The following is a 15,249-nucleotide window of genomic DNA, read 5'->3' on the forward strand; positions in this document are numbered from 1 at the left end:
TAAAATAGCTTGGTATCTTTAACATTTATTATACCCAAAGTAAAATACTTTCTACATTTATATCTCCTCCTGAGATTTTTATTTAATAAGGTTAAAACACCTTATGGTAACTTGTTCTGGTAAAATACTTATAAGCTCTGTATTACTAAAATCTTGATATTTCTAGCCTGGCTCCCACTGATGAGACCTCAGTAAAGGTCGAAACTGGTCTGGGTAGTGGCCCCTTGCCTTTAATACAAAGCATCATACATCTCCTCCAGGAGATGTGCTTTGCATTATGGGTAAATATTAAGATTAGTGATCAGAGCTTATTCTACTTTTACCATGAGTTACTTGGTCTTGCACTACCTGTAGGGTCAGCTAGACTTGCATTACGTGCAGGTGCAAACTTGACTTATTTGTCTGTTTGCTTACTTGGGAAATGGAGTAAAACCAGGTTTAAAATAGCTTGGTATCTTTAACATTTATTATACCCAAGGTAAAATACTTTCTACATATAGCGTGTGTGTGTGTGTGTCCATCTCCTTTTAAATGCATCTTATATTTTTACAGGCCACAATGCTACCAACACCAGCCAAGTTCCACTATGTTTTCAATCTCAGGGATCTCTCACGTATCTGGCAAGGATTGATTATTACTCAGCCTTCTGTTGTTGTTGATATCCCAATTTTGCTATCATTATGGAAACATGAGTGTTGCCGTGTAATTGCTGACAGGTAATTTAAATTTAGAGGAGAATATTTCTATTAAAAGTCTCATTTTTGAAAACAAATGTTAGATTGCAACTTTTTTTTAGTTTTAACTAAAATTTCTGACAGGGCTATGATGTTATTAGTGGATAGAACCAATGTGCAACCAGAATAGCTGTTATTCTAAAATTGGAGGGTTTCATTAACTCCGAAAAAATTATATGCAATTAATTTACAGGAACACACCTATGCAGAATGAAAGTATCAGTTATGTTCATTGTATTTCACTATTCTTTTGATTTAAAAGGAGAAATAGATAAACTATAATTTTGTTTATAATATGGATGGTTGGAATATTTGAAATTTTAAAATGTTATTAATATAAACTTTAATTTATGATTTTCATTAGTCTCTATTTGTACAGATCTCTAGAAATTCCAAATCCACTCAACCTTAGAATACTGCTCTCATGTTTGAGTGGTGTACCAAAAAGCCTCTAAAAATTCTTGTTGCTTTCCAAACAGAAGCAGGTCTACTAATTGATGTCCCCTTTCTCACAGATCTCCAACCACTGTCTCAAAGATTGTTAATTTCTGCATTGTCTTTCATATAGATACTTCCATGGACAGTGTTCAGCAGAATTGGTATCCATTATTCCTTTAATTTCTACTGAATCTATGGTAACATGAGCAGCTGCACCAGCAGCAATTTTCTGTTTGCCTGCTAACCCACTTCACCTGCTACTGCCACTCACTTTCATTTCATTCACCTCTGTTTTCTTGAATGATTTACCTCAAGAATTATTCACCAAAATCTGCAACCTTCATATCTCAAAAGAACAATAGATTTCTTCACTCTTAATCACCACCCATGCACACCATCCATTTGCTAGTTCCACAACATTTCTTGTAGTGCTGAAATAGTTTTTAACCAAGATAATATTACCTTGATATATACCTTTATAATCAGTAGTGACAGTAGTTAACTTAGAAGGAGAGTAATGGTACTGAATGACAACATGGCTGAATTGTGTCAGATGAAGAGTGTTCAATTTGTGAATGTGTGGAATGAATTTGAAGAGAAGTTAGGATGGTTCAAAGCTGATGGGATGCACTTGAATGGGTTTGTTGTTTAATAAGAGTGCACAAGGTTCATAGGAAATTAGTACCATTAAGAGTGAGAAAGAGGTTGAGAAGCAGGTTGTGGAAGGAGGAGATTTTGGATGGATACAAAGGTGAGGAAGTGATTATAGCAGAGCAAAGTGATGCATTGCAAAATGGTGGGGATGATAAGAATATAAATGAAAGTCAGTCAGGATCAGGGAAACAGGAATGGTTAGAGCAAAGAGAGAAGTGCAGTTAAGCAGAGAGTGTAAAGAATGATTGTGTTGATGAGATGACCTCTTGTTCACTGTAGATGAAATTATTTACTGTGGAGAATTGTTATGCTTGTTTACTCCTTTCCTTTAGTGTTACATGGTGATCAGTATTCATTTTGCACAAATTATGGACTCTACAACCATGTTATAAATAATTATTTTAATTTCCAGATGTTTTGACCTTAATATTAAGGTTATCATCTGGAGTACACACACACACACACACACACACACATATATATATATATATATATATATATATATATATATATATATATATATATATATATATATATATATATATATATATATATAAGATAAATTACATTTCACACAGTATGATGAAGAGACAATGATTTGAAATATTCAGACATCAGAGAAATATTCTTTCATATTGATAGTTTTGATACAGTATTTGATATTCATATTGATACAGTAAAAATGATGTCCTAATTTAACATGATAATTGCTATGTTAGATTCAAAGATCCTGGATTACCTATGGTTCTATTTATAATTAACTCTTAGGTAGAAAGGTTAAGTGGGTCATCATCAGTTTAGACTATTACTGTTAAATATCCCAAGAGCAAAACTATCTATATGAAAGAATATTTCTCTGATGTTGTCTTAAATAGAATATAGCTTTGATGTAATTAATTTATTTTATTTTATTTATTTATTTTAATTTTATTTTATTTTCACTAGAGGTCAGGCCAGTAGAATAACGTTGATTAAATCATTGTCTCTTCAGCATACTGTGTGAAATGTAATTTAGCTTGTCTCTGTATATATATGTTTTTCTCCAGATGATGACCTTAATATGAAGGTTAAAACGTCAGGAAATTAAAATAATTATTTATAACGCAGTTGTAGAGCCCATAATTTGTGTACAATGAATGCTTGTTTACTAATGTATGGAGTATCAGAAATAAATGGGCTGAGTTTGAAGCACTGATTGAATCAATGGTATGCCCAAAGATAATGGGAATTATCTTGGGGCATACCATGAAACTTGGTTGAATGAGAATGATATGCTGTCAGAACTTCAAATGGTAGGATATTGAATTTTCCAAAAGGATAGGAAGATCAAGAGAGAGGAGGGGGGGGGGTATTGTTAATGGTAGTAAAGGAATTGTGTCAAGAGTCAAAGTGAAAAAATAGTGGTATGTGTGAAGATTTTGAAGTGTTTGGTGTGAACTGAGATCAATAGAAGAGTATATCAAATAAAATGCTCTAATGGAACAAAGAATATGGAGAGTATTGATTATGAAATATTTAGACAAATTAGTTGGGCAAGTTGGAATTGTGTTGCATTTTTTTCTCAGTAACACAAGCGTTCTTTAATGGTGCTGCTTTTGGAGTCAAGTTGTTATATTGTGTTATTTTGGGGTTATCAAGAGGGCAAGGTCAGAGTCAGACTCATCTGCAGTGGAAGAGAAAATAAGTTTTCATTATTTAGTGTAGTTATTCTTCTTCTTCTCTTCCATCTAAGATGGACTGAGTCTTCTCTTGAGCAGGATCTTCCAGTCTTCTCTATTCCTTACTGTCCGAAAAAGTTCCTTATATGTTCTGCATCCCGAGATGTTCTTTATTGATTTCAGCCAGGTAATTCTTGGTCTTCCAGGTCTTCTTTTTTCAGTTGGAAAAGTATTGATTAGGATGTTAGGAAGTCTGTCTGCATCCATGCATACAATGTGGCCAAACCATCTCAGTTGTTGTTTTCTAATTTTTTCTATTATTGTCTTTTTATGCAATAATTCTTGTCTGACTGTGCTGTTTGTTTTCTTTTCTATCCAACTTGTTCTATTTATTTTTCTTAAGCATTTCATTTCAAATGCCAGCACTTTTTTCTCCTCTCTTTTCTTAACTGTCTACTGTTCTGCTCCATAGATGACTGTTGGTATAATTATTGATTCATATAATTTGATTTTGTCTTGCTTAGATATCTTGTTTGTTTTCCAGATTTTCTGTAATTTTCCCATGGTGGTCCATCCTATCGCTATTCTGTGTTTGATTGTTTCGAGTTCATCTATTGTTTCTGTTAGTTTTGATCCAAGATAAATGAAGTTGTATACTTGTTCTATTTGTTCTCTGCTTAGGGTGGCTGAGATGGTAGTTCCATTCCTCCCTATTTTCATCACTTTTGTCTTTTTTATATTTATTGTCATATGTTTTACAGGTTTCATTTAGCTTGTTTATCAACCTTTGTAGTTCATTTGGGGTTCTTGCAATAAGGATGAGATCATCTGCATATTTGATATTATTGATGTTTAAACCATTGACATTGATTCCGGGCTCATTTTCTATTGCCTTCTTTACAACTTCATCTAGATATATGTTGAATAGGCATAGGGATAATGGGCATCCTTGCATTGCTCCTTTTTGGATCTCTATGGATTCTGTTGTGAGTGTGTCCTTTTTAATTATTGCATTTGTCTTAGAGTAATATTGTATCAGAAACTGCTTTATATATTTATCTATTGCTTTTTCTAGTAGAACTTTAAGAAGGATTTCTCTATTGATACTTTCGAAAGCTTGTTTAAAGTCCACAAAAACAACAATATAGTTCTTTATGGTCTTCCCAGCTGAGCTCTGCTAGTTGGTACAATGTGAACATCTGGTCTATTGTTGAAGTTTTCTTGCAAACCAGCTTGTTCTATGCCTATCAGAGGACATTTTGTAGTTGTTCAGTGAACACTTAATTGGAGTATTTCATCCTGGAGAAGTAGGTTTTAATAGAGGGATAGGGCAGCTTTTGGGTTTAGAGGTGTACGAGGAGAGTGTGTGTTCCAAATACTGAGTACTCTGGATGTGAGTAAAGCTGTGTAACTGGATGGTATTTCACCACGAGTTTTGAGAGAATGTGCTAAAGAACTGACAGCTCCATTGACTTGGCTTTTCAGTGAAAGTCTGGCTGTGGGAAAGGTACTCAAGGAATGGAAGGAAGGTAAGATAGTGCCATTGCATAATGGTAGTAGCAGACTGGATGTGTCTAACTACAGGCCAGTTTGTGTGTCATCAGTAGTTGTTAAGGTCTTGGAGAAATTAGTGAGGGGACTATATACAATGTTGGGCAGATGACGGTAATATTATCTGTGAGAATCAACATGGGTTTGTTAAGTGATGCTCTTGCTTTAGTAATATGATTATGATTGCCTTTTATAATAAAGTGACAAGAGCAGTTGATGAGAGAAAGGCATATACTGCCATTTTCTTTATTTTGCGAAGACATTTGAGAGGATGCCACATGATAAGCAGATATTTAAGTTGCAGCACATGGGTTTAGATGTTGAGTTAGTCAACTGGATTCAGGATTTGTTGTCTGATAGGTATCAAAGAGTTGTGTATGGTGGGGCAGTATCAAGGAAATGGAAGGTTGCAAGTGGGGTTCCACAGGGCTTTGTACGTGGACCTGTTCACCTTTATATAAATGACATTGTTAATGGATTTCAAGGGGATATTCAGTTGTTTGCAGATGATGTGATGCTGGGAAAGGTTATTAGTAATAGAGCAGATGCTGCAGCCCTGCAAGAAGATTTGAATAAACTAGACAGATCGGCAAATGAATGGAGGTATCGGTTTAATGCAGCAAAATGTCAAGTCTTGAAGTTTGGGATACATCGATGGAGACTGCATACTCAATTGGAGGAGCTGTACTGGAGGAAGTAGGAGAGACAAGAAATCTGGGGATGATAATTGATAGAAAACTGAAATTCAGGGAGCATATTGCAAAAGGTGGTGAAGATAATCCAGAGGATTCTTGCAATAATGAGAAGGATGCTGACATGCAGAAATAGAAGAGTTATCATTCCATTGTATAAGACCCTGATCAGACCACACTTAGACTATTGCTCTTAGATTTGGTCCCCAGGATTTGAAGGGGATAAATTAACTGTGGAAGTATACAGAGTGGATAACAAAGATGGGTTCAGGACTTCGGGACTATACAATGTTAGTTATGAGGGTATCGGCTGAAGGAACATGGACTACAGTTTGGTGGATAGAAGAAGGAGAGGTGATATGATCAAGACTTTTAAACTTTTGAGAGGCATTTAGAGAGTGGATGCTTGGGAGTTCTTTCACTTGGTGGAACAGCAGGAAGGAGTGATGACAAGGGAGCTATCCCAGGAGGTTGCAAAAGGAGGCTGTGAGCAAGAGGGTGAGGAGTGGTTTCTTTGTGTGGAGGGTGGTTGAACCGTGGAATGCACTGCCTGATAGTGTGGTGAGAACAAGAATGGTCATTGAGTTCAAGAAGTGGTATGACAGACTTTGTTTTCCTAGGAAGGACCTCCCATGATGAGTCTCTTAACACTGTGGAGACCTGAATAATAATAATAATAATAAAGTAAAAGGAAGATAATCCTAATGGGAGATTTTAATTATATCGATGTGGATTGGAAAGAAGAGATAGCGTATATTAACAAGGAGAGTGGATTTGTTAATTTCCCGCTGGATAACTATCTGAAGCAGCTTGTGATGGAAGCAACACGAGGTTTATCAGTGCTAAATTTGGTGATATCCTCACAGGATGTGGTTTTGAATGAATTGTCAACACTGCCACCTGTTGGTGAAAGTAATCATAAGGTATTGGTTTGGAAGGTTGTCAAATAAGAAAAGTTATTATCAAGAAGATCTATATTTGAAACTATAAGGTGGGTGATTATCAGAAGCTGTGGAGTCAACTATAATGAATACATTGAGTTCATGAATTGCGTAGAAAAGATATTGACAGTGCATGGGAAAACGATAAGGCAGTATCTAACACAAGCAATGTATAACTGCACAGCAAGAGTTAAGCAAATAAATAGAGTAGTGTTAGATGGATGAATGGGGATATCAAGCAAGTGTGTTACAAAAGAAGTTGTTATGGACGAAGTACAAAACAGTTTGCAGTCAACAGATGCATGAAAAATATAAAGTGCAGGTCAGAAAAATGACAAGCATGGTTAAAAAAAGAAAAAGTAGAATATGAGAGGAGATTGGCCAGTCCACTCAAAGCTAATCCAAGGGAATTTTTCTGCTATGTGCAAGCAAGAGAAAAAATAATTATCGCAGGTTGATTCTGGTGGATAGCTATGGTAGCAGATTATCCATAGCAAATGGTGGAATTATTTAATGAACACTTCATCAGTGAATATCATAGTGGTGTGGATGATGCTGTGCAACATGTAGAAGGGAGGCAAGAATTAAGAGATAATTAATTTTGTTTAATCCTTTATCCAAGTGTGAGCAAACATAGTTTGTGTCTGAAAGTATCTTCAGGACTGGGATAAGGTGGTACAACACCAAGCAACTTGTTGCAAAGGTGGAGCAAGATAACATCACTCCTATCTCAGTATCTTCCATAATGCAAAACACATCTCCTTGCGGATATGTATAATGTTATGCATTAAGGGAAGGGCCACTACCCAGACTAGTTTCAACCTTTATTGAGGGTCTCTTCAGTGGGAGCCAGGCCCAAGTGGAGATACTAGGCAGAAGCATTAGCAAGGTCATCTCTACCTATAGGAGTTGCCAAACAGTGTGCCACCTTTTTATTAAATTACTCTGGATTTAGAGAAAGATGTTGAAAGTTTATTTTTCACTCGGTTAGACTATAATAAATTTTGTTTAATCCTTTATCCAAGTGTGAGCAAACAAAGTTTGCGCCTGAAAGTATCTTCAGGACTGGGATAAGGTGGTACAACACCAAGCAACTCATTGCAAAGGTGGAGCAAGATAACATCACTCCTATCTCAGTATCTTCCATAATGCAAAACACATCTCCTTGCAGATATGTATAATGTTATGCATTAAGGGAAGGGCTACTACCCAGACTAGTTTCGACCTTTATTTTTGAGGTCTCTTCAGTGGGAGCCAGGCCCAAGTGGAGATATCATTTGCTCACACTTGGATAAAGGATTAAACAAAATTTATTATAGTCTAACCAAGTGAAAAATAAACTTTCAACATCTTTCTCTAAATCCAGAGTAATTTAATAAAAAGGTGGCACACCGTTTGGCAACTCCTATAGGTAGAGATGACCTTGCTAATGCTTCTGCCTGGTATCTCCACTTGGGCCTGGCTCCCACTGAAGAGACCTCAATAAAGGTCAAAACTAGTCTGGGTAGTGGCCCTTCCCTTAATGCATAACATTATACATATCTGCAAGGAGATGTGTTTTGCATTATGGAAGATACTGAGATAGGAGTGATGTTAGCTTGCTCCGCCTTTGCAACGAGTTGCTCGGTGTTGTACCACCTCATCCCAGTCCTGAAGATACTTTCAGGTGCAAACTTTGTTTGCTCACACTTGGATAAAGGATTAAACAAAATTTATTATAGTCAAACCGAGTGAAAAATAAACTTTCAACAAAGAATTAGGAGAATTAAAGGTGAAAGAATCAGAGGTGTATTAAGTGTTGCTTGGGTTAGATTTTAATATTCCACATATCATCCATTCCTACACATTAATGGAAGTCTTGCAGTGGGGGAAAGGTTCCTAAGAGTGGAAAGAAAGCAAAATAATACCTCTCGACAACCATGGTTTGAGAACAGAAGTTTCCAGTTATAGACCAATTTGTATATCTGCAGTTATGATTAAAGTGTTGGAAAAATTGATTAGAAATAGAATAGAGGATTGGGATGATGAACGTAGGATTCTCTATGATGGTCAGCATGGGTTTGTGAAGGGCAGATCCTGTTTTAGCAATCTTCTTATGTTTTATGATAATGTGATGAATGTGCATCATGTCTATTCAGAAAAGAAATAAAGCCCTGGTAGTCTCAATATGCCTGGAACAGTGGTGTCAGGGTGATGTAGCAGGCCCTGTGGTATTGTCAGTCCATGACCGCTATAAAGAAACTCAATGCAGAAATTGTTTGAATATTGCTACTTGAAATGTAAGAGGATTGAAAAAATGTGGGAAATTGGCTAATGTAATGAGAGAAATGGAGAGATTGAATATTAGTATACTAGGAATAAATGAAACTTTTTGGAAAGGATCATCAGATTTTGACTCGAAACTTCCAAATAGCAAGATATATAAAGTATATACATCAGATGGTAAAATATCAAGGATAGGTATATAGCATTCATTGTGGAGAAGAAAACTAATAAAAACATTATCCATGTCATTCATCAGAAAATCAGATAGAGTAATGGCAATTCTAGTGAAGTCTAAACCTAGGGATATGTTGATCATTCAAATATATGCTCCTACAGAACAGAATGAGGAAGCAGAAATAGATAACAGATATGATGAAATAGAATGGTGTATAAAGGAAGTTGGAGGCAAGAAAGATCGAGTTATCTGTGCTATGGGTGACTGGAACACAAAAGTTGGATCAGAGAGAACATCTACACACATGGGCTCATTTGGACTTGGAATTCGGGATGCGATAGGATAAAAACTGATTGATTATTTCTGTAACAAGCACAGTCTCATCATAACTAACACTTATTTTGAGCAAAAACCAAAGCAAGATACACATCTGAAAGTTCATATGGAAGATACAAAAATCAATTAGACTATATTGTGATCAGTAAACGTTACTTCAATGGAATACGGAACTCATAGTTGATGCCAAGTGCTGACTGTGGATCTGATCATAGATTGGTCTTAATGAAGATGAATATTTGCCTGAAAACAATAAAAATTAAAAGAAGTCAACCCCTAAAATGGGATCTGCAAATGGTACAAAATCCAATAGTAAAATCAAAATTTAATGAAAATATTTCAGAACTGCTGTCTGCACAGTAGCAAAACGAAAATGAACCCTCTCAGTGGGATATATTACAAGCAGCTATCATAACATCTGCTAAAACCATATCAATAAACAAGAAAAAAGAAAAAACCATGAATAACACAAGAAGTAATCAACCTTATTGATGAAAGAAGAACATGGAAAGGAGGAGCAAATGAAGAAGAAAGATTAAGATATTAAATATTGGATAAAAGAATCAAACAGTTATGCAGAAGATTGAAAGAAAACTGGATAAGTAGGCAGTGCACCGAGATAGAAGAATTACAAAATAGGAACAAAACCAGAGAAGCATTCCTGAAAATGAAAGCACTTAATGGAAAAGCAAAACGTACACAGTCTAATAACATCAAGGACAAAGATGGAAACATAATCATTGATAAGGAAAAAATAAATGGAAGATGAGTGAAGTACTTATCAGAGCTCTATGATGATGTTAATGGTAACATGATAGATGATTCACGACACCTTAAGTTAAACATAACAACAGATACCACTCTACTGACAAGAAAGGAGATAGAACACATAATTAAGAATCTTCCTAATAATAAATCCCCTAGGTGTGATAATATCCTGGCTGAGCTGCTGAAAGCTTTGACTGGCAATAATAACAACTGTTTAGTGGAATCCATTCAGGACATCTATAAAACAATAGAATTACCTGAAGTTTTTACAACATCTATCTGTACCAATTCCGAAGAAAAATAATGCACAAAATTGCATGGATTACAGAACTCTGACCTAATATCCCATTCATCTAAAATTCTTATAACCATTGTTAACAAACGAATTGAAAGAGCCTTAATCAGTGAATTGAGTGAAAAACAGAAAGGCTTCAGAAGAGGAGTGGGAACCATTAATGCTATCCTGAAACTAAAAATACTAATAGAAAGCTCACTTGAAAGAAATAGGAACATTTACATACGCTTCATAGACTTTCAGAAGGCCTTTGACCAGGTAAAACATAATAAAATGTTCAATATATTAGATAAATTAGACATAGAAGATCATGTACTTAAGATTCTAAAAATGATTTACACCAAACAGAAAATGCAGCTGTTTAACTCTGAGGCTTCTGTAGTGAAAATAAAAAGAGGAGTTAGACAAGGCTGTATCTTTTCACCAAATCTATTTAATATCTATAGTGAGACAGTGATGAAAAAGATTGAAAAATAAAAAATAGGAATTAGTGTCAATGGTATAAAACCACAGTGGCCAAACTGCGGCTTGTGAACCGCATGTGGCTCTTCTTAAGTTTCATTGCGGCTCAACTAACAAATAAAAAATATTTATAATTTTTCTTAATTTTCTATTGTTTTTAATTTAATTTTTCAATTAACTACATTGCTGTTTGGCAATGTAGTTATATTTATATTACCTTGTCAGAAAAAAAAAAGAATCAAAAGAATCAACTGACATTACAGACCAACTACAATTAGCGATTTTTATTCGTTTCGTTCTTGAGGATGGAGTGACGCAAGAAGAATTATTAGATTTAATAGCATTAAAAGATAGTACTCATGGCGTTGATGTTAAGCTTTTGATGCTGCCCTTAAAAATGTTCCAAGAAGTAAATTTGTGGCTCTTAACAATTTCTGGTAGGTAACTATGGCTCTTGCTGCAAAAACTCTGGCCACTCCTGGTATAAAATACAACAATCTTAGATATGCTGATGATACCATTCAAATAGCAGAAAACAGAAACAAATTAATCAAATTACTGCAGGTACTAATTGAAGAAGGTAAACAGTTTGGATTAGATGTAAATACAGAAAAGACCAAATTTATGAAAATCTCAAAAGAAAACAGATCGTAGCCAGAAATATTCATAAACAATATAAAAATTGAACTTACAACAGAATACAAATATTTAGGCACCTACTTTACTGCAGATGGAAAGCAAGATAAAGAAATAAAAATAAGGACAGCCATAATTAAAAATGCCTTCTGGAAAAATAAAGATCTGCTCAGAAGTTCGGTGGGTATATAGACAAAATAAAGAATGATAAGAACATTAGTGTGGCCAGTTTCCAGGTCTCACTTCCAATATGGAAGTGAGACCTGGATATTCAAGAAGAGAGTAAGACAACAGATTTGAAATGTGGTGCTATAGAGATGGCTGGACATTTACTGAGAGGTTCAGCAGGACAGAGGATACTAACAGTTTTTGAAGGAAAAATTATGGGAAAATGATCAAGAGGTAAAAAACGGACATACCTTGAAGATATAAGATCATGGACAGGATCACATGTCTATGCAGAAACAAAAAAGAAAGCCACAAACAGAGAGAACTGGAAGGACATGGTGCTACCCTCTCACTGAGGAAGCTACATGAAGATGAAGAAGAGATGGATGTGTTGAATAAGTGAGAGTCATATACAGTGATATTCTTGGATTTTGCAAAAGCATTCGATAAATTACCACATATAAGTTGGTGTATACAAGGATAGGAATAATTAGTATATTGGCTCTCTCTAAATGATACCAGCAAAATGTATGTGATGGAGCTGTGTCTTAAAAGAGGAAGGTGATAGTGGCATGCCTCAGGGTTCTGTTCTTGGGCCCTTACTGTTTAACTTGTTTGATAATGATATTTCATGTGGATTGACTGGGGATCTTCAAATGTTTGCCAATGATGCAAAGTTAGGTAGAATTATCAGGAATAGTGCTAATGTTAATTCTCTACAAGAAGATATGACTACACTTTTAGCTTGCACTAAAGATTGGGTTGCAGTTTTAATGTTAATAAATGCAGGGCATTACACTTTGGGATACATAGATATAAGACGACATGCTATATTTGTGGAGCTGTGCTTCAGGAAGAGATTCAGAATCTTGGAGTGATGGTGGACAGTAAACTGAGTTCCGAGTTCTTTCCTTATAATTTAAATTTTATTCCTGCATATTTATATACTTCTGAACTTATCTTCTCAGTATCTTATCTTCTTATAGAAGATATATTCTGAACTTAACTTCTGAACTTATCTCATCTTCTAGCACAGTGCTGGGTCTTTCTGGAAATCCCAGACTAAATAGTAGTAGATAGACTTTATAATATAATATTATCATAGTAATATAATTTTAGTTTAATTTAGTAGATGCAGCCATTTGAATGAATGACCTTTGGTCGGAAAGACTCAGGTTCAAATCCCATCTAGGATGCAAAGAAATTTGGTTAGGGCTTTTCAAGTAAAAGTGAGTTTGCTTATCTCATATGGAGGATTGCAACGTTTTCCCTCCAAGAAACTCAATTTTTCATCCTGAAAAATAGGTAAACCAGCTAGAAGGACAAACATGATATATAGACAATGCAAAGAGGATCAACCATCCTCTTACAAACCTGATTACTTCTTATGCGGTAATGAGGTTACTGAGATGCCAAGTTACTTTACTATGACAGACTATTGAGCCTAACACAAAAGGAAAGCAGGATAATTACTTCTGCTGGTCTTTTTTATATCTGTAAATTAGGTGGAGGACCTGAAAGAGGAAAAAATTATGAAAGTAAAAAAAAAAAAAAAAAAAAACTGAGCATGGAGGAAGAGAAGGGATGTGAGGAAGAGAAAGGAAAAGTGAATGTGAGTTTGGAGTTTTTCAAAGGAGTGGTTATATTCAAGAAAAAATCCTTATGGTGTTGGAGTATCATATTCCTCTATTCAGGAATGCCAAGCAGAGTTTTGTAAGTTGCATCATGGTTAATCAATGATAAGAACACAGGTCCAGTCAAATTACTTATTGTTCTAGAAGTAGATGGCACATTTATTATTATGAATGAGACACCTCTGTGGAGGTGTCTCATTCATAATACATTCTACAACTATCCATTTAATTCACCATCTATGCACTGCATTAGCAATGATCTACACTATGCTGCTGTCTATTAATACACTACATAATCCACCATTTACACACTATTCTAGTTAATGTTCACTAATAATATTTTTGTATGTTAACATTTGAGGGTGATCTGGAAAGTTCTCGGCCTTGACCATAGATGGCAACACAATTGGCACAATTTTTTTTTCTGAGTTGGTACATCTGTCATAAGCATTCCCGTGAAATTGCAAGTCATTCTATCAAGTAGTTTGTTTTATACAGCTGGCTGAAGCAAAAGTGTTGTCTGTATTCCCTTGAAATGGATAAAATTGAGTATCATGCAGTTATAAAATTCTTTGTAAATGAAGGTTTAATGCCCAAAAGAAATTCATCTGAAGTTATAAAAGTTTATGGGCACTCTTCTCCTTCATTTTTGACAATTAAGAAATGACCAGCCTCGAAGATGATCCACGTGAAGGACGTCCAAAAAAGTGTAACAACACCAGAAATCATTGATCAAGTGCACAATATGGTGTTGGATGACTGGCGAGTCAAAATGCATGAAATTGCTGAAACTATAGGCATTTCAAAAGAACATGTAGGATATATTTTGCATGAAGAATTGAAAATGAAAAAGCTTTGCACAAGATGGGTGCCTCGCTTGCTCACAGCATATCAAAAATGCACTCACACGGAAATCTCTGAACAGTGCTTGGAGCATTTTAACAAGAATAAAACTGATTTTGTGCATCGATTTATTACTATGGATGAGACTTGGATTCACCATTACACACCAGAATCCAAACAGCAGTCAAAACAGTGGACAGAAGCCGGTTGTTCAGCACCAAAGAAGGCAGAGTCTGTTCCATCAGCAGGAAAGATCATGGCATCAATGTTTTGGGATGCTAAAGGCATTTTGTTTATTAATTATCTTGAAAAGGATAAAACAATAACCACAGAATATTATTCCGATCTTTTAACCAGACTAGATGAAAAACGTTGTGAGAAAAGATCCAGTTTGCAGAAGGAAAAACATCTTTCATCAGGACAGTGCACCTGCCTACAAAAGTATTTTGGAAATGGAAAATTAAAGCATCTGCACTATGAATTGTTGGAACATCCACCCTATTCCCCAGATTTGGCTCCCTCTGACTTCTATCTATTCCCAAAACTAAGACTCTTCCTTGCTAGTCAGCGTTTTTCTTCAAATCAAGAGGTGACTGCAGCTGTAGAGGGGCATTTTGCAGATCTTACTGAGAACCACTACAGGAACAGGATATTGCTGCTGGAGCATCGCTGGGAGATAATGTTGAAAGGAAGATAATGTTGAAAAATAAAAATAATTTTGAAATTATAAATTCATTTTTTCATTGTTAGGCCAACTTTTCAGACCACCCTCGTATTGTGTTCTCTAGCCAGTTTGCCTATATGCACGGAAACTCAGGTTAAAAATTCATATCTCCACATGAAATCAGTTCATTTGAAAAATAATCCATATAAAAATTCCTCTCATTATGATGATTAGAACTGAATGCAAGTCTCTTCCAGCCAAAATCCGCATTGCTCCATTCTTCCAATTGCACTATACATTTATGAATATCAGGAATAAGGAAGAGTGTGTAGCAT

General features: G+C 35.3%; 1 protein-coding gene across 1 annotated transcript in view; it reads left to right on the top strand.

The window, feature by feature from the left end:
• The window catches only part of LOC150110257 (dynein axonemal heavy chain 5-like), a 972,373-nt gene that overhangs the window by 597,333 nt on the left and 359,791 nt on the right, over positions 1-15,249 (top strand). The window contains exon 48 of the mRNA XM_090394637.1: positions 553-716. Coding sequence (XP_090250763.1) covers positions 553-716 — 164 coding nt within the window. The remainder of the gene's footprint in view (positions 1-552; positions 717-15,249) is intronic.

The sequence above is a fragment of the Typopeltis vanoorti genome, chromosome 1, assembly GCF_054136105.1.
Source record: "Typopeltis vanoorti isolate ZY-2024b chromosome 1, IOZ_Tvanoo_1.0, whole genome shotgun sequence".
Taxonomy (NCBI): domain Eukaryota; kingdom Metazoa; phylum Arthropoda; class Arachnida; order Uropygi; family Thelyphonidae; genus Typopeltis; species Typopeltis vanoorti.